Source organism: Atractosteus spatula, chromosome 18 (genome assembly GCF_055471065.1).
Source record: "Atractosteus spatula isolate fAtrSpa1 chromosome 18, fAtrSpa1.hap1, whole genome shotgun sequence".
NCBI lineage: Eukaryota > Metazoa > Chordata > Actinopteri > Semionotiformes > Lepisosteidae > Atractosteus > Atractosteus spatula.
Genome location: NC_142723.1, coordinates 3,598,027 through 3,614,592, shown reverse-complemented (window position 1 = coordinate 3,614,592; position 16,566 = coordinate 3,598,027). Strand labels below are relative to the sequence as shown.

General features: G+C 39.2%; 1 protein-coding gene across 13 annotated transcripts in view; it reads right to left on the bottom strand.

Annotated features, from left to right (window-relative positions):
• Positions 1-16,566, bottom strand: part of rbfox1 (RNA binding fox-1 homolog 1) — a 648,127-nt gene that overhangs the window by 323,315 nt on the left and 308,246 nt on the right. For all 13 annotated transcript variants that reach the window (XR_016094401.1, XR_016094402.1, XM_088936368.1 and 10 more), the window contains one exon: positions 3,077-3,124. Coding sequence is in view for 11 of the 13 variants with exons in the window: in XM_088936368.1 (XP_088792494.1) it covers positions 3,077-3,124 (48 nt within the window). In the remaining 2 variants the exon portion in view is untranslated. The remainder of the gene's footprint in view (positions 1-3,076; positions 3,125-16,566) is intronic.

Genomic DNA, 16,566 nt, shown 5'->3' with positions numbered 1-16,566 from the left:
TTCGGCCATAGTGAAGTAAAAGTCTGTCACCTGTCTAACGTGGGCCCTTTTTTTTCAGAGACATCAGTGTATCAGTCAGGTTAACCCTCCCAACGTTCTCCAAGGCTGTATGAGATCTAGAACATTCTGTCTGTAAATTGTATTGATCTGCAGGATATGAAATACAGAGCATTGTGCTTTGCCAGTGTCCTCACTGCGCATAGCTCCCTCAGAAGAATGCTCTGAGCCCCCATAGATATTATTCACAAACAACAGGAGCAAGGTTTAAGTTCCAATTGCCTGTCAAGCTCAGATTTTGAACTATTTATAAATCACTCAAAAAATCCAAGGATTCAAATTATTCTTTTTCATCAAACTGCTCAAGTAGATGTTCTTCCATATACAGTCCTCTAGGTTCTTAAGCTACTAATCGTATAAGCCACACAATAACATTCATTGCTCCTTTATAACACATCTTCTCTAATTGGCACAGATATAAACCCAGATGTATGCAGAGATTAATTAAGTGAAGTGAAGGTTTACAAACCCTTTCAGTTTATTTCTTAAAGTGAATCAAGGCATTCATTTAATGCTTAAAGCAACACAGTACGACTGATATTCTGAAATAAATTTCTCTTTTCATTTTCCAAAGTTGGTAGCAGGCACAAAACAGAAAGCAGAATCCTCACTGAAAGCTGTAATTGGTCTGTCACTGTCCTGACATTTTCACTGTTTTACTGCATAATTATACTGTGACCTCAGTCCAAGGAACGGGGGAATGTGTGACCTTTATTGACAGGTGGCCTTTGCATTATGGGTGTTGAACACACAAACATGATATGTTCAGCAGTGGAGAAGGCAGTCTTTGTAGGCAGGCTCTCAATTTAAGTGGGAAAGGCGACTGTATGACAGGGACAGTGAAATATCCCATCTCGCTCTCTTTTTTGCTTCTGATGCCGAAAAGGAGAAATAAAATCAAATAAATATCATACCATAAAATTTTCCTTCCGAAAGTATGACCTTTGCTTTTAAGCTAAAAACCTGATTGAGGCTTCTCAGATAAATATGCCTGCTGTCAGTCTAGGTGACACCTGAGCCTGTAGCTCTTCGGTTCGACACTGGGATAGTCAGCAGAGTGTGTGAGGAGACACTCATCTCTTGCAGACCCCCGATCATTTAAAATAAAAAATAAGAACTGAAAGATCCAGGTAGTTTGATGTGTGTCAATAAAGGTTACATGCATGCACATCTGAACTTTAAACTGTGCAGCTTAAGGCATTTTATTACAGTATTGCATGTGTTGTGGAAGCAGAAAGCATTCACCTTTAAGTATTTATAAATATTTTTGTTCTGAATTATTTACAGGCCTCTCTAAACAGACACTTCAAATGGAGGTCAAGCTCACTGTTTTCAGTTGTGTGTCAAATGCAGTCACTCCGAGCCATTTTCTCAAAAAGACTGATTACTAGTTTCGCTTGCTTCAAACACTAGATCAGTCATCTCAAGCAGGATTGTCACTGTAAAAAGTAAAACTGCGTAATTATATGTCAAAGTAAAAGACTTGACAGGGAGGACAAGTATACAGTAATATGATTGGCACGATTATCCTTTTAACTAGAAGATGGACTCTCTTGAGCCCTCTGCTGTGGATGAGCCTACACAGTGTGACAGCTCAAGAAGGCTTTTCAAGCTTTGAATGGACTTGTAGCTATTCCCAAATTCAGAACTTTCCTGACAAAAGCTTATTTTTTGTCATCTTTCAATAAATGTAACAATATAGATGACACTAGAAACATCACAGCATCAGATACGGAGGGAGAAAAAAAATTAAATAGACCTCACTTTTAAATGATATTTTTCCCATCTTGAATTGATTTGTGAAACAAATCAAACGTCTTTTGATCAATATTGTAAATTCTATCTCTTCTTCTCCTAACACTTATGGTTCAATCTTAGTTTTGGAGCAGACAGCACAAGAATACTTCTGCAAATCTTCTGATCCTTGATCGAGGAATGAAACCTGTGTCTTTCAGAGTCTCCCTTGTAACAATATAATGTACTGTAATGTAATATGCAGTCAGTGTCTTTCAATATTTACTCTTCCTTCAGAGAGAGAGGCCATCAAAGCACCATTTGTGCTGGTCAGTGATGGTTCTCCTTTTCCTAGGAATAAAAGTTAGAATTCTTGTCTATTCTAGTCTATTCCTGGGGGTTCTGAGGTCTGGTAAACCATATAAATATAAACACAATGAAAACCAAATTTTCAAGCCTTATGCCAGGTGCTTACAGTCCTTGATATATTTGTTACATTACTGTTCTAAAAAAATGGTCATTTTTCACTTGCTGCAGGAAGATTAAAATAATCCTGTTAAAAAAGGAAAATGGGACAATGCATTAAAAAATTGCAAAGCTAGTCATAACATACTAGCTATTTTACATACATACTAACATATTTTACAAGCTTCGGATCAGAGATCCTATATTTGTCTGTCAAGTTTTTATCTTTTACATGTCACTGACGCAGATCATCAGACTTGCCACAACCATGGGAAAAATACAAAGCATCTAACAGCGCCATCTGGTGTCGATGTTATGTACTACTTTGTGATCAACACCGATGGCGATGCAAGGGGGCCGAGGAGTCGTCAGACGCGAAATGCATTCACTGAGACCAGGAAGCACGATGGAGTGCGACACACCAACGCATCCGCAGGCTTTACTAAGAATTAAACAGACCAACAAATGAAAACCTCGAGAGACACAAGATTGTTAAAAACCTACAAAAAATACTAAATCAAATAACCTTCATTTATGATGTTGCATTTTCAAAGACGACAAAACAGAAGTCAGCATATAAAGCTGGTCACAGCAGCCCCTGTCCCTGTTGCAGAGAGATGTAAACTCCAGTCACTGTGAATAAGGTGAAAGCTCCCTTTCCACAGAATTTCTTATTCTTGCCAAACACATCCTCCGTTTCACACTGCACACCTGCCAGGCTATCAGCCATTCACAGACTCCTGGCTTTAATCCTCCGCAACAAACTGAATACATGAAAGACAATGAGCACACACAAGTGTAAAATCTGGCCTCTACTCACTGTGCTGTCTTCCTTATCTATGCAGCTGCTGCACTCAGCTTTAGAATCCTGGAAGAGAGGAATTGCCTGTTAGTTGTTTTATATGTTATGTGCATTTTAAAGGTCTTTACATCATCTTTCAACCCACACAGATTGGCGGCATGTACGTCATTTTAAGGTAAGAATACTGAAATGGCGAAAGGGTCATAACCGAAGCACACAAATTAAATGTATTCTTTCTATTTAAAACAATCTTTGCCACATGAAAGTGAAAAAAAAACTGAAGTTCCTCGAAACGCCACCAGAGGTCAGTGGCCTTTTACTTCACTGTAACGTGGGAGAAGGCAATGCCTGCAGTGGCTGTATTGTGACGGATTACACATCAACAGCTGTTTTTAAGGCATTAGAAACGCAGCACAGGCACCACATTCAGCTGATAACTCATTCCTCAAAGACTCCTGACAAACTGGTACCGATTAAATGTACTAGTTACAATACAGACTCAATCGAATCTACATTTTTATGCAAGGAAGATGGGCACAGCCTGCCTGAGCAAATCACATTGTTTTCGTGAGAGGGCTGCACATGACTACTGCACAAAACATCCAACGTGCATTATAACAATCAGAGCGTAAGGGTACAAAACCGACCTGGGGAATTCCAGCAGACAATCCAAACTTATCTGTTCACAAAACAGGAGAGACAGTATCAAAACAGCGGCACAGCAGGGCAGAGTACCTCGGCAAAGGTAAAACACGAAGCTCTCGTGGCAAAGATTACACAGCAGCCCTTTCATCGTCGGCATTTTCCTGATGTTTGGAGGTGCTGCAGCGATCAAAATCACAGGGCCTGACAACCTGCACATCCAACTTCAATTACGATTACTGACATTTCTTTGTTATAGGTCAAAATGACAGAGCCCGTCAGACTGAGGCCACAGGCAGGTTAAAGGAAGACACCAGTGTGTGAAAGAGCTCTGCCTTAACACAAGCCACCCTGCTTATCCTATCGGGACGCTCAGAGTGAAAGTCAAGCTTATGCCTAACCAGCCTGTCACCGTAAGAAAGTAATTAGCGCGCACACCCTCAGCTAAACTCAGAACGAGGGGAGCAGACAGGCAGAAAATTATAAAGCAAACCCAGGCTTAGAGGTGGAGCTCAGAGGCTGCCAGAGAGGACTGGCTGCTGTTTAGGCGAAGCCCACGCCAGCAGGTGGGGGAGTCACTCACACATCCCCTGGTGGGGTCTGTGCTTCACACAACTGAGCAGGCATGGATTGTGCTAGGGGAGCGCCCATCAACATCTCCGACAGTGCAGGGCCTTTAGATCAACACATCTCTTAAAGGCCATTGATCAGAATTGAAATATAAATAATTGCTTACACTTGAATAGCGCTTTTCTGGACACTCCACTCAAAGCGCTTTACAGGTAATGGGGACTCCCCTCCACCACCGCCAGTGTGCAGCCCCATCTGGATGATGTGCACCAGGTTCTGGGTATATTTGACTAATGAGCTTTCGGATATGATTGCCATTAACTTCAGGCATGGCACGGGTCCATCTTTAGCTCAGAAAAGTATTTTTCAAGGTAGGGTGGAAACTGGGATTCCTTTCAAAAAACAGCTCTTGAAGGCACTCACTTTTAGAAATTGTTTTTGTGGAAGGAAGTGCAGCCAGAGTAGATTGCGCTCTCTTCGAGCAAAAAGGATGAGGGTCTCTCTGTTATCTGCATTTTTTTGATTAGCTTATTCCCTTGTTTGAGCTTGTCTGCTCTGTTTTAAAAACTGGAAAACAAAATTAAAATCATCTCACATTGTTTTCAGCATTCGTGAGGGACTCAATTAAAAACGTGGACCAATAGGTTACAAAGAAGCATAGGTAAGATTTTAATTTCAGACACATTCTGATGGGTAGCACCCTACTCTAGCAGTTCAGAAACAGTAAAAACAGACAGTACAAAGAACAGCAAAGGGTAACTGCTTCGCAAAATTTGCTTCATGCTGTCCAAATGCATGGTGTGTATGGAAACTGCTCAAGTGAAGGTCAGTTTGACAGGTGTGGGTTGATAGCAGACAAGTGTCAAGTGTCTCTCTCGTGATAGAACATTTCAGTATTTGCCCTGTGCAACTATAGTGGTTTAAACTGTTTGGCTGTGCTCTGATTCTGCACAGCTCTCTATGGAGGAGAGTAGCATAAATTCTCTTTGTATGAGTGCGACTGGCTGGCTGTTGGGAGCTGTCACTCTGAACAGAGCAAAAGATGGAATATCATCATCCACTAGACTTGTTTACACTCTGCTGAGTCACTGTGCTCACAGCTCTCCCAGCTTCAGAACAGCCCTCATAAAAGAACCAGAAACACATTATGTTTCTATATTCCATACTTATGTGTAAGTCTTAGACCTAATTTACACCAGAATTTCAACTCTCCTACCAACATCAAAAAGCAAACCCAGTCCTGAAAGGTATGTTCTGATAGGCGGAAGCCACCGTTCAGTACTGGGATTATCACCAGAGACTAGTGACTGGGTTAACTATTTGACTAACTGGGAATTGAGGTATGAGGATACCACATCTTCTGAATTTACAAATAAAGAGGGAGTGGAAGCACATTAAGTAAGAACTTGACAGTCCTTCAATTAAAGACAAGCTATATGATTAAGACATGTGTGACCTCCTCTGTCGCCTCTCTCAAACCAAGACAAAGTCTTGAGAACAAAAACAGCAGATGATCCTTGCAGTGTAATGACCAAACCTGGCCAGAAGATGGCAGTCATTACACAGAGCACAACCCAACAATGCCTGGCTACATTGTTACCTGCTGCCAGAGTAGTAGATAAACAATTACGATTTATAAGATGACACACACATGCTTGTGACTTCAATATGTATTTTTTTTTAAAAAGCAACTTAAGTACTTTGTCCCTTTCTTTCTTTTAGAAACTTAGTCAATACCTGCCAATGTATGTCCTGTATAGGAGTTAAAAGATCCAAGCTTTTGTTCTTTAATATCATCTAAACCAGAGTTTAACATCAACAAAGCTGGTCCATCCCCCAGTCTGCTATACTGTATAAACTTTATAAAAAGGCCCATATGATGAACAAACAGAACATTTCTGTTAAGTGCTTCTGTCAGAAAAAAAACAGAAATACCTGTTCCAGCACTATAGTTAAGCCCACAATAATTCTTGCCATATTGCATTTAGACCTACAATACCTGTACATTTTCATTCCATTTTCCCCCAGATTACACAAAAGCATGCATATTTCAGTGAGATTAAGATGCTTTTTAAAATTCACTTTATATATTCTTGAATGGATTTTGCATTTAGTTATACAGTATATGAGGAACTGGTAAAGATATCTTTTAATGTGCCATTTAAGGCACCTAATAAAGAGAAGCTCTTTGGAGAACAGCAGTATGGGTAAATGCTACAGGATGAACCAAAGCATTTCAAAGATTGTGTGCTGTGAACATTAAATGTGTGTGTTGGAGGCAGAGGAAGAGATTCTACTGACAAGCCTGGGGGAGTCTGGACTCTGCAGTTTAAGACCAAAGCTATTATTATGTGCTTTACAGTATATTGAGCATGCACTTTCCTATAAAAATATGCTTGGTCCTTTTCACCTCATATAACACGATCAATAACAGAATCAATTTAGTCTGCGTGGATTCATGATGCATGGAAAGTGTCTTGTAACTCATTAATATGAGAGAGATGGTACTCAGCACTTCCTGGTCAATCCCGTCACTAGAGAGACTATTTTCTTGCAAGACTTCAAAAAAGCAGATGCTTCAAATGCGCCTGTTAGTAATGCCTATATTTCACACACATGTTAAATACCAATTATAAACTTACCATGCTATTGCCTGTCACTAGTGCTAATGCTACAAAATATATCAAACACCTAGGATTGTTTAATAGGTCTGCATAAATAAAATACACACCCAACTCACGGGTAGCACATAGAATTTATCGTTTTAAATGCACTGTACCAACTGTGGCTTTCAACTCAATTATAATAACTTTAAATAGCTAAAGATCTTTTCCCTGCACCTGCCTTCATTTCAATTAAACACAGTTTCACTGTATGCATCATCTGACGCGTGGAGTGAGCTACATCACCATGCTACATTTTAACTACAGTATGTATTTGGCAACCAATTCAATCAGAAAAGAAAAATGTCTCATCAGTGCCCGTGTTCATGTAATTTACCATATGTATCATTTTTTATGCTATTTAAAATGTGTTTTATTCAGGAAGCATACAAATTAGCCAGATCATTTTCAAACTTTTCTCCCTGACAAAAAAAAAAGTCTTCATAGCCATAAATCTTCCAGTAGCACTCTACAGATTGTATCTGCCTGCTGCCCTTTAAACATCCCATTCCAACACACACACACCCACACACATGCAGGCTTGATCTATGACACCAATCTTATTTTGCATTCACACTTCCAAGGTCTCGCTCTAATCCTGCATATTTTTTTAGCCTTTGAGTTTTTAATATTCATCTAGTCTCTACTAATCTCCTGAAAATCACACCATACCCTTTAGAAAGCAAACTTCAATCCCAATGGAATAAATGTTACATGTACGTCCTGGAGCTGAGCTCTTTCATTTATTTTTATTTTTTTTTGCGTAATGATCATAGCTCCCTCAATACCAGACACTGCTCTGGTGAGACAAAAACACCACAACCTTCTGAGCAGCTGACAAACTAAACCTTAGTGCTTTTTTTTTTAACCACATAATAGTAAATGCAATTGCAGTAGTAACAGCAATAATTTCCCCAAACTAGTGCTGAACCTTGAACAAAATTAGGCAATTAATCTTAATATTTTGAAAGTAAGCATCCATTTATACAAGGGTGTTGCAGATGAAACCCAGAATAACACATTTCAGTTTTAAAGAGAACTTTTCTGGGATTCATTTGAAACATACCCTTAAAATCGTATGATTTCAATATTACCTTTTAGATGGAATTGGAATGCTAGATGACGCAATACTTGTTCCATACAATAAGTGTATCCTTTAATTCAGAGAATAATTTTCTTTAAATGATGAAGGGGGATTTTAGATCGGCAGATTGAAGCTTTTAAATTCCTTTCTCAAAAGGTTTTGTGGCCAAAGTCCCTCAGACTTCAAACTGCTGGAGACCCAAAGTTAAGCTGATTCTTTCTCTGATTTTGTTCCTTGTCCAGTACATGCCTCTTCCCTGCCTCCCACACGTGTCCACTCGAACAGATGGTGAAAACGCCTTGAGTGTGCGAGACGTCGGTCCTGGACACCGTTCAGTCCCTAGTTTGCAAAGCGCTTTGAAGCTAAGGGTAGAAGCGTCCAGTCATGGACACCATGCCGCCAATATGACACTCACAATTCCCACATTCCCTCACGCCTGGGATGCTGGAACCCCATGTGTATAAAGCAAATAGCAACGCTAAAAAAAGACCTTCAAGCGAGAACTCGATTGTAATTACATCCCCACTTTTTTCCTTTTTTACAACCCATCATCCCACTGGTGATGGAGAAATCACATACTAAATAATACATTCAATAAACTGCTTAAATTAGGCAGGTAAAAAGCCATCTAAGAGCCCTAAGCAGTAGGCATCTGATGACAGACTAAAAGATTAATGCAGCTTAAGCTATCCAATTTCATAAAACTTCAGATCTCTACAGAATGCGGCAGTAGACCTTTTTTTCTCTTCCTTGCGATGGCCTACTTTGGGATTTGCAGCCGAATGAAATAATATATCGCCCGGAATTAGCAAGCTGCCAGGGACACGGTTGATAACGTGTGTGTGTGTCTCCCACACAACAGTGAAAGCTGCAAGGCACATACAAACAAGGCCGATTTCACTGCCATGCTTTGTCTCAAAGGCAATGAAACACCTAACAGAGTTACATTACAAGACACAGATGATGGCTTCTGGGGTTGTGCAACTGATACCCAAAGATACAGCGTTAACGAGCACAGAACATCAGGCCTAACAGGAGCACATGTGCTGTACTCATTCCTGGCCTCGTACATTTACCTATTAACCTGAGTTTGTCCTCCAGCTCATGAACAACCAGGGACTGAAAAATGGTCCTTTGTGGCTTACAGTGATCGCTAGTTTTTCTATTACAATTCCTTACCTTCCTCTGCCATAACATAATATCAGTATCAATGGTAGTACTAGCAGTAGAATAATCATCAATGCTAGCAGGAAGATGAAGAGATTTCTTAAAAGTTTGGGGCAGATTGTTATTTGTAATTAAAGTCAGGCAAGTTCAAAATGACTGTTTGCAGAGCTTTGAGGAGGAAAGTAAGGGGGTCATTTCAAGTTAATGAGGGTGCATTAAATTCATTTTTTTTCTCCTTAACGAAAAGGGAGATACTCTCGGCCACTTCTTTCTGGCTGTTTGAATTCCAGCTCTTTCCCCTGAGTCTAGTATCGCACGCTGTGCTTGCTGAAGGTTGTTTGAGGCAAGACTTCAGTTTGGAGACTGGCAGATGACTGAGCCACGAAAACCAGACTTCAAACACATGGCTTTGCAGAGAACTCCTCAGTTTCCACAGATTTGCTTTCTCCCAAACTGAATATCAGTAAAGCCCTGGCTGTTGGATGTTTGAAGAATGTAAACCAGCTCTAGTGAACCTTTAATGCCAAAGATGACATTGTAAATACATTAAATATATTTCAATAATGTGTTGGCTGGGTTTAGAAAAGGACTGTGTTTGCTGTATTCAACACATTCAGAAGACTGCCTTGATCATAGCCGGTGCCACGGCATCAGCTGGGACAGACAAGCTCGCAACTCGTTTTTCAGGAAACTGACTGATGGGCCAAGACAAACACAGCACATGTTCCTTGGTGAGACCAGGAGGATTTTCTTATGTTTTTTTTTTAAATTTATATCAATGCACATCTTCTGAACTTGATGTCTAAAACTTTCTTAGATGCATACAGTATGTTGCATATGTGATATGATACCATCCTTTCAGTGTGAGCAAGGATGGAATCTGATATTCACACAATGGCCTACTGTATACCTTTGGATCCAGATCAGTCCATGAAAAGAGCTGAAGTTGCAGTGATGTAAGTAGTTTACTGCAATAATTATACAGTAACTTCCATTAACTTCTGCAGAAGTCCCAAATTTCAAATGAACTTTAAAGAGAGTTACAATGTTACTATGTTTAAAGTTACTATGTTAAAGATACAGTAGATACTATCTATAGATATATCTAATAATTAACAATAAACAAGCCCTCTTATATCCATTTCAATGCTGTGGACAGCTGTTTTTTGCAGCTGCAACTCAGACTATAAAGCAGAAAAATATTCCTTTTACAACAAGTATTACTCAACTTTACGTAAGCTTCTAGGGAAAACAAACCTACAGACTGCATCAAGTCTGATAAGGAAGTTATCAAAAGTAGCCCTATTCTTTGTGTCTTTAAAGATTCAGTGATGATTACAGAAACAAAAAAGTCAAAGAACTTTTATTATCCTGTATTCATTACTTGTCAAAATTCACTTAACAGTTTTTTTAAACTGCATGTTATGGGAAGCACATTGGAATAGTCTTCGACTGTCTTTGTTTAATTATTCTCCGAACTAAATTCAGCAGTATTTAAAATAAAATTAAAAATATCACTGTAACAAAGTATTGACCAGGAGCATCTTTGCTTAGCTTCTGGCTACTAGGTTATAATACAGAGAATTAACACTTTAATTGTCTCAGAAATCAACAGATTGTGCTTTTAAAAAATCATTAACAGTTAGAATAGGTCAACCACATGATAAACTTTTACTATTAAAAAGGAATTGGAGTGTTAATAGTATCTTGTGTGTCCATTGTTATGAGTTCATTATGAACATGTTGGTTTTCCAATAGTATCTTATTTGGTTTTATAGCTCACTCATCGATTAACTTGTCTCTTTTAGAATAGCAAAGGACAGATTCTCATCTAATAAGAAAAATGTCAACTCCCATTATGAAAGCCATATCTGTAGTTTCATCTCCATGCAGACCAGTTCTATACTTCTGGAATAAGCTCCGGCATGCCAAGTCATTTACTAGTTTTAAGCAGTTTTCTATCAATGAATGGGTGAGAAAAGAATGCATATTCTCTAATGCTATATTCCCTGGACACCCGTGAACAGGATTGTCAACACATTTTCACAATCAACATAGAAGAGTCCATGACTTTTCCTAAGGGGGCACCTTGCAAGTGATACTGTAAAAACCAAAGAATAAAAAGTTGCTTTTATCATTTTGTCTAGCTTTGCCGGAGCTAAAAAAAAAAGCAATTAATACCAACGCACAAGGAATAATATCCGCTACCAGCCTAGAAAAAATCAAATTCTACAACCCAAATATTATTGAATGCCATTGAGCTGGGTAAATGTGAACAGGGAGACTGGTATTTACCCACTATCAAAGTAAATAGCTGCCACCTTTCACTGCTGTTGATAGTTGGAAGTGGAATGATAAGATATTTCCTCTGAGTTTTGAACAAAAGCCATGAACTGGGGAAAAAAAGATGTCCGAAAACATTTACTGAATATAAATCTAACGCAAACATTAGACATTAATGCCTTTATATAGAATTGCTGAGACTGCCATCGAGCAAACAAACACTCTTCTCCATGGTTCCTGAGTGTGAATGTTTAAGATGGCAAGGCCAAATGGAGAGGAAGGAGAATTCTGCTGAATGGAAAATACTTAATTTCATTTATCCTGTTCGCTGACGATCTACTGGAGGACACCCAGTGGGATCAAAGGGAAATTATTTATTCAAATTATTGAAAGTGAAAATATTTATTTGCTCAGTTTGCCAGACACCTGGGGGTTATAACTAAGGATTCTCCTTGAATACAACCCTGAAAAAGCACAACAATTGGAAAACAAATATTTGACTAATTATAGAAACATTCTCAAGACATAGAACAGACTGACTTATGTAGCCAATATTGTTAAAGGTTCAAACCCAGAGCTGTGGCACAATCTTTATAGAGATGTTCAACATTTTTACACCACAAAGCAGATTCATTTTCTTCTGAAAAATATATTTATGCTGCCGGTGCTCTTTGTTTTTCTTGATTTTCGCTTCAAATAGATAAATACATCATATTTAATAATGACAAAATATTACTTGAAGAACATTGGACTACACTCCCAACTTGTGTTGTTTGTATTCTACAATGCAAATGATTGTATTTGAAAAAAAAAACACAACTAGGCAAACATTTTCCCCTGCTCTCCTGCAGATAAAGAAGGAAAGTAAAAATTGTGTGAACACTGTAAGGCACTGGATGTAAAGTAAACTAAGAACACAATTGTCAATTACTGTAGCACATCTAATGAAATTAAGAAAAGTTTTATATGAGACAATGTGTGCATTATTATTACCCAGAGCTGAAGGATTCTGTGGGGGGTGGGAAGCTGTTAGTTCACCTCCAAGTCACCACCTGCAGTAGAGAGAGGTGCTTTCAGCAAGGGGAGTCAAGCTCTGTCACAGCAAAAAAAAAAACTAATTTGAAATTACACATAAAATTCCCCATCAGGAAGTGTTCCAGCTGCAGACAAAAAAATAATCTGTATTTTGACCCAAAGCACCACTTACAGTCCATTATACACGTTAAATGTTCTCAGGGAAAAACCTCAGTCTGCACCTATCCTGCAACGCTGATTTATTAATGACAAACACCTGCTTCTTGCAGACTTTGCACTCCTGAGTAAAATAAATCATGAGTAAAATAAGCTTTATATGTTCGAAAGAAAACCAAAAAAAGGCAGCTAACACACTTTCTAGTAGGCACAGAAAAACCTGCCTTCTTGAAACTGGGATCCCACCAAAGAATTTAATATGTTTTTAACATAAATCCTCCCAAGCTTGCGAGCTCAGATCGTCAATGATTGCAGATGCCAGGCAGCAGCCAAATGACCTTCAAATATGGAAGGAATCAATGCCTTAGTACAACAAACACACCATGCTACAGCATAGCAAGTGCACAAGCCACAGTGCATTAACTACTTCAGCCGCTATCTTCCCGATCACTGCCATAACTTCAGCGAAGTTCATTGCTCATGACTCCTAAACAGGTCAAAGCCCCATTTTTTAAGTAACCCTACGGAATGTTTTTTTTTTCCCCCAAACCCCTCGATAATACTAGTGGGGGAATCAAGCTCTGAATTATCCATTCAATGAGCTCCTTCATTAGCAGGGTGAAGGTGAGTGTGAAACAGCTGAGCCCCATAATGAGATGTCAACCTCCGTAACTCAGTCCAAAAGGGGATTTTAATGCAGTCCTCCTGTCAAAAGGAGCTGCAGGATTTTTTCAAAGTGATGACATTGAAGGCAGGGCTTTTTTTCTTTTCCTCTTTCTTCAACCTAGTCCCAGGGGGACCAAGAGTTCTACTGAAAAGAGTCCAAACCCGAGTGGTAACAACATAAAACTGTAAATGGTAAATGTAAAACAGATTGCTCCAGCCACACACACAGCTCTTTAAATTATTCTTTTCTGTCATTTTTCTTACGTTGTTTAAGAAAGCAAAACTGGAAGAAAAATACAAGAAAGGAATCTGAGCAAACAGAGGGCATGGCCACTGATGACAGCTGCCAAAGTAGTGGTGAAGACCTTACGTTAAAGAACCACTTCCATGTGCAGAGAAGCCAGAGCTGTTTCCTTCATATTCTGCCTATTTTGCAAAAGAAAAGTTCACTGTTGAAATGTTTTACTCACATCATACACACTTTGACGGTCCATGTGTTGAGTTAAAATAAATGAGACAGACATCGTAGTGCCCTCGAGCTGATATTTCTTTGTACTATTAAAGCCTAACTATTGTAACCTCTTCAATCAGCTGTTTTCCTGGGAGATTAAAAGTGGCAACTCTTCACAAAGGTAACATTTGCATGTCATCACCAATCAACATATTTACAGTTCAAATAGTCAACAACAAAATGCTCAAATTAAAACCACAAGATTATTAGCCATAAAATTAAAGCAAGATCTGAATTTGTGCTGCCTACAGAGTTAAACTACAACACGATTCAACCTTATACCACTAGCAGCTTATTAGAGGTGCAACAACATCTAAATATCACCCTTTTTTTTTCAAATGGGTAACAATGAAGTCACGCTTCTTGTTTTAAGCCTCAGTCACAGCCTGCAGGGTGCTGCTGTGTTTGCCTTTAACAGCGCATTTTAATGTAATGTACAGACACCTGGCACCGAGGCGATTGACCGGTTCCACAGTGCACACCTGTTGAGCTTCAATGTGCTCACTGTGTGGCTGATGTTCCTTTCCAGTAAACAAAGTGGCTCATGTTGCAGATGCTGGTTTATATGGATCTTTTTCCTAACTGTACCTCTCCCTACAGCCCCACCCCCACAAGCCAAGACATGGCTTTAAGTAGATCTTATTTACTGTAAAAGTGACTTAAAATAGGCACTGCATCGACATTAGTCCATTTCTTTGATTTCCAGCAGTTTCCCATATTCCACAGTGATGCCTGGGGAACTGATAAAGGAGAAATAATGCCTTACCTACAATACTGATTTTAACAGTGAATCATACTGTTTTTTCAAGAAAACATTAAACAATTTATCATCTGAATTTCCAGTCATATGTACCCCCTTAGTCCCCAGTGCTCTAACCTCATTTCATGGACGACGAAACACATACAGCCACATGTCCCAAACAGTACCCTGGGGGTGGTGGTGATGGCACAGTTTGTTTAGTTTATGACGAGACAAAGTAATATCCATCCCCCAGTAGACTTTGTTAACAATGGCAGAGAGCATATAATTTCATTCACTACCGTGATTTAAGCTCTGCCTTTTTTACAAAGATCTTTAATCAGTGTCCCTAATCACACAAAGAGCAGGTGCCCCTTTTTCATTATCCATCTGAACAATATCACAGAAAATGGATTGTTACTTCCTTTTAATCTGCATTTATTGGACGTCTCCGAGGCTCAGCCGTTTACTTGACATTCTGTACCCAGCAAATTACTGTGGATAATTAATTCTTGTCCAATGCCACCAAACAACCCCAGAGATGAGCACAAATCCCCCACAAGCCTCCGCTGTTAGAGAAATTCAATTTCAGATACACTGATTTGTTATTGGGTCGCACCCATGTATATTCTTCCAAGATCAATTAAACGGCTAAATTAAAACAATACTGTAAAATTATTTTGTGCGTTTTGTCAAGTATATTATGCTTATTTTGATTCTTTGTGCATATGCGAAGTGTGTGCATAATGTATGTATAGTAATAAAAATGAAACAATACTATAGATGCTCTGTTTGCTGTGTTTGTGGAAGATTAAGGATTTGGCTGCTTTAAAGTAGTTGAGCCCACTGGTAAGTAAAATATTCATCCAAAAGGGTGTGAAACCTGGTCCCACAGAATCATGAAAGCTGTGTGTAACTTGAAAGCAGGTACAGTAGGTTCAAAAGAAGAGCATGTGGCATCATTCTAAGAGAAAGAGACATTTTAATGGCGGTGGGCCAGAACTATCATGGCACAAGGAAATCCTGAACTGTATCCAGTGACACAAAAACAAGACTTCCTGCAAAATGGCTCAATAACATCAACACATGAGAACAGACCTTTGGAACAACATTCAACAGGCAGACAGGGGATACGAAAAGGCAACAATGGTGGTAGGAACGATAATCTGGTCCAAATCCCACCAACATGCAACATTCTTTGGGTCAATAAAATCTCCTCTGTGGGTCTCAAAACATTTTTTCCCTTTGTTCCATCAAGGTGACATGAGAAAGAGTGACATTCAAACTCACAGCAGGCCCTGATCTTGAGAGAGTAATCCTCTGTTGTTTGTGCAATTATTTAGGACAACATTGTCCCCATGCAGATCCTAAAAGCAATATAAGCAGGACACAAAATACTGTATGAGCACATAAAAATGAGACGCATCTAAATCTGGTAAGAAATCTGGCCGAGAGTGCAGTGAATTGGGAAGCCTCATTAATTCCTTTGAGATTAGGCAAGTGACTGCTGCCATGATATCCACCTGCCACTGAGTTTGAGGTTAAAGCATTCATCAGTTGAAAATGGAGCGTTTTAAGTTCTGTTAGCACTGCAGCAATAGGACAGCCACCTGACCTGGGAGTCTAGATTTCTGTGTCTGACATACAGTACAGTACAGCACAGCATGCGGAAACATGCTTTCTAGATCTCTTTTTCTTTCTCTGTTGTAAGCAAATGCAGTCATTTACTTGGCACTGGGCTGTTGAAGCGATGCAAGTGCCATAAAAAAAAATGTACAACTGAAAAAAAAAATCTAATAGTGATTAAGTCATGGATAATCTTAACACCCTGTGAGCAAAGCCCAAAGTGCAAATACAGCTAGAGGAAGAAGAAATACGGTGCCTGAAATTAGCAGCAGCATGGCCAAAGGTGATACAGTATGACAGTGAGAGAATTCAGCAACAAGCCTTTCCCACTCTCTAACCAAGAAAGTGAGTCCTCTTTTATAAGAG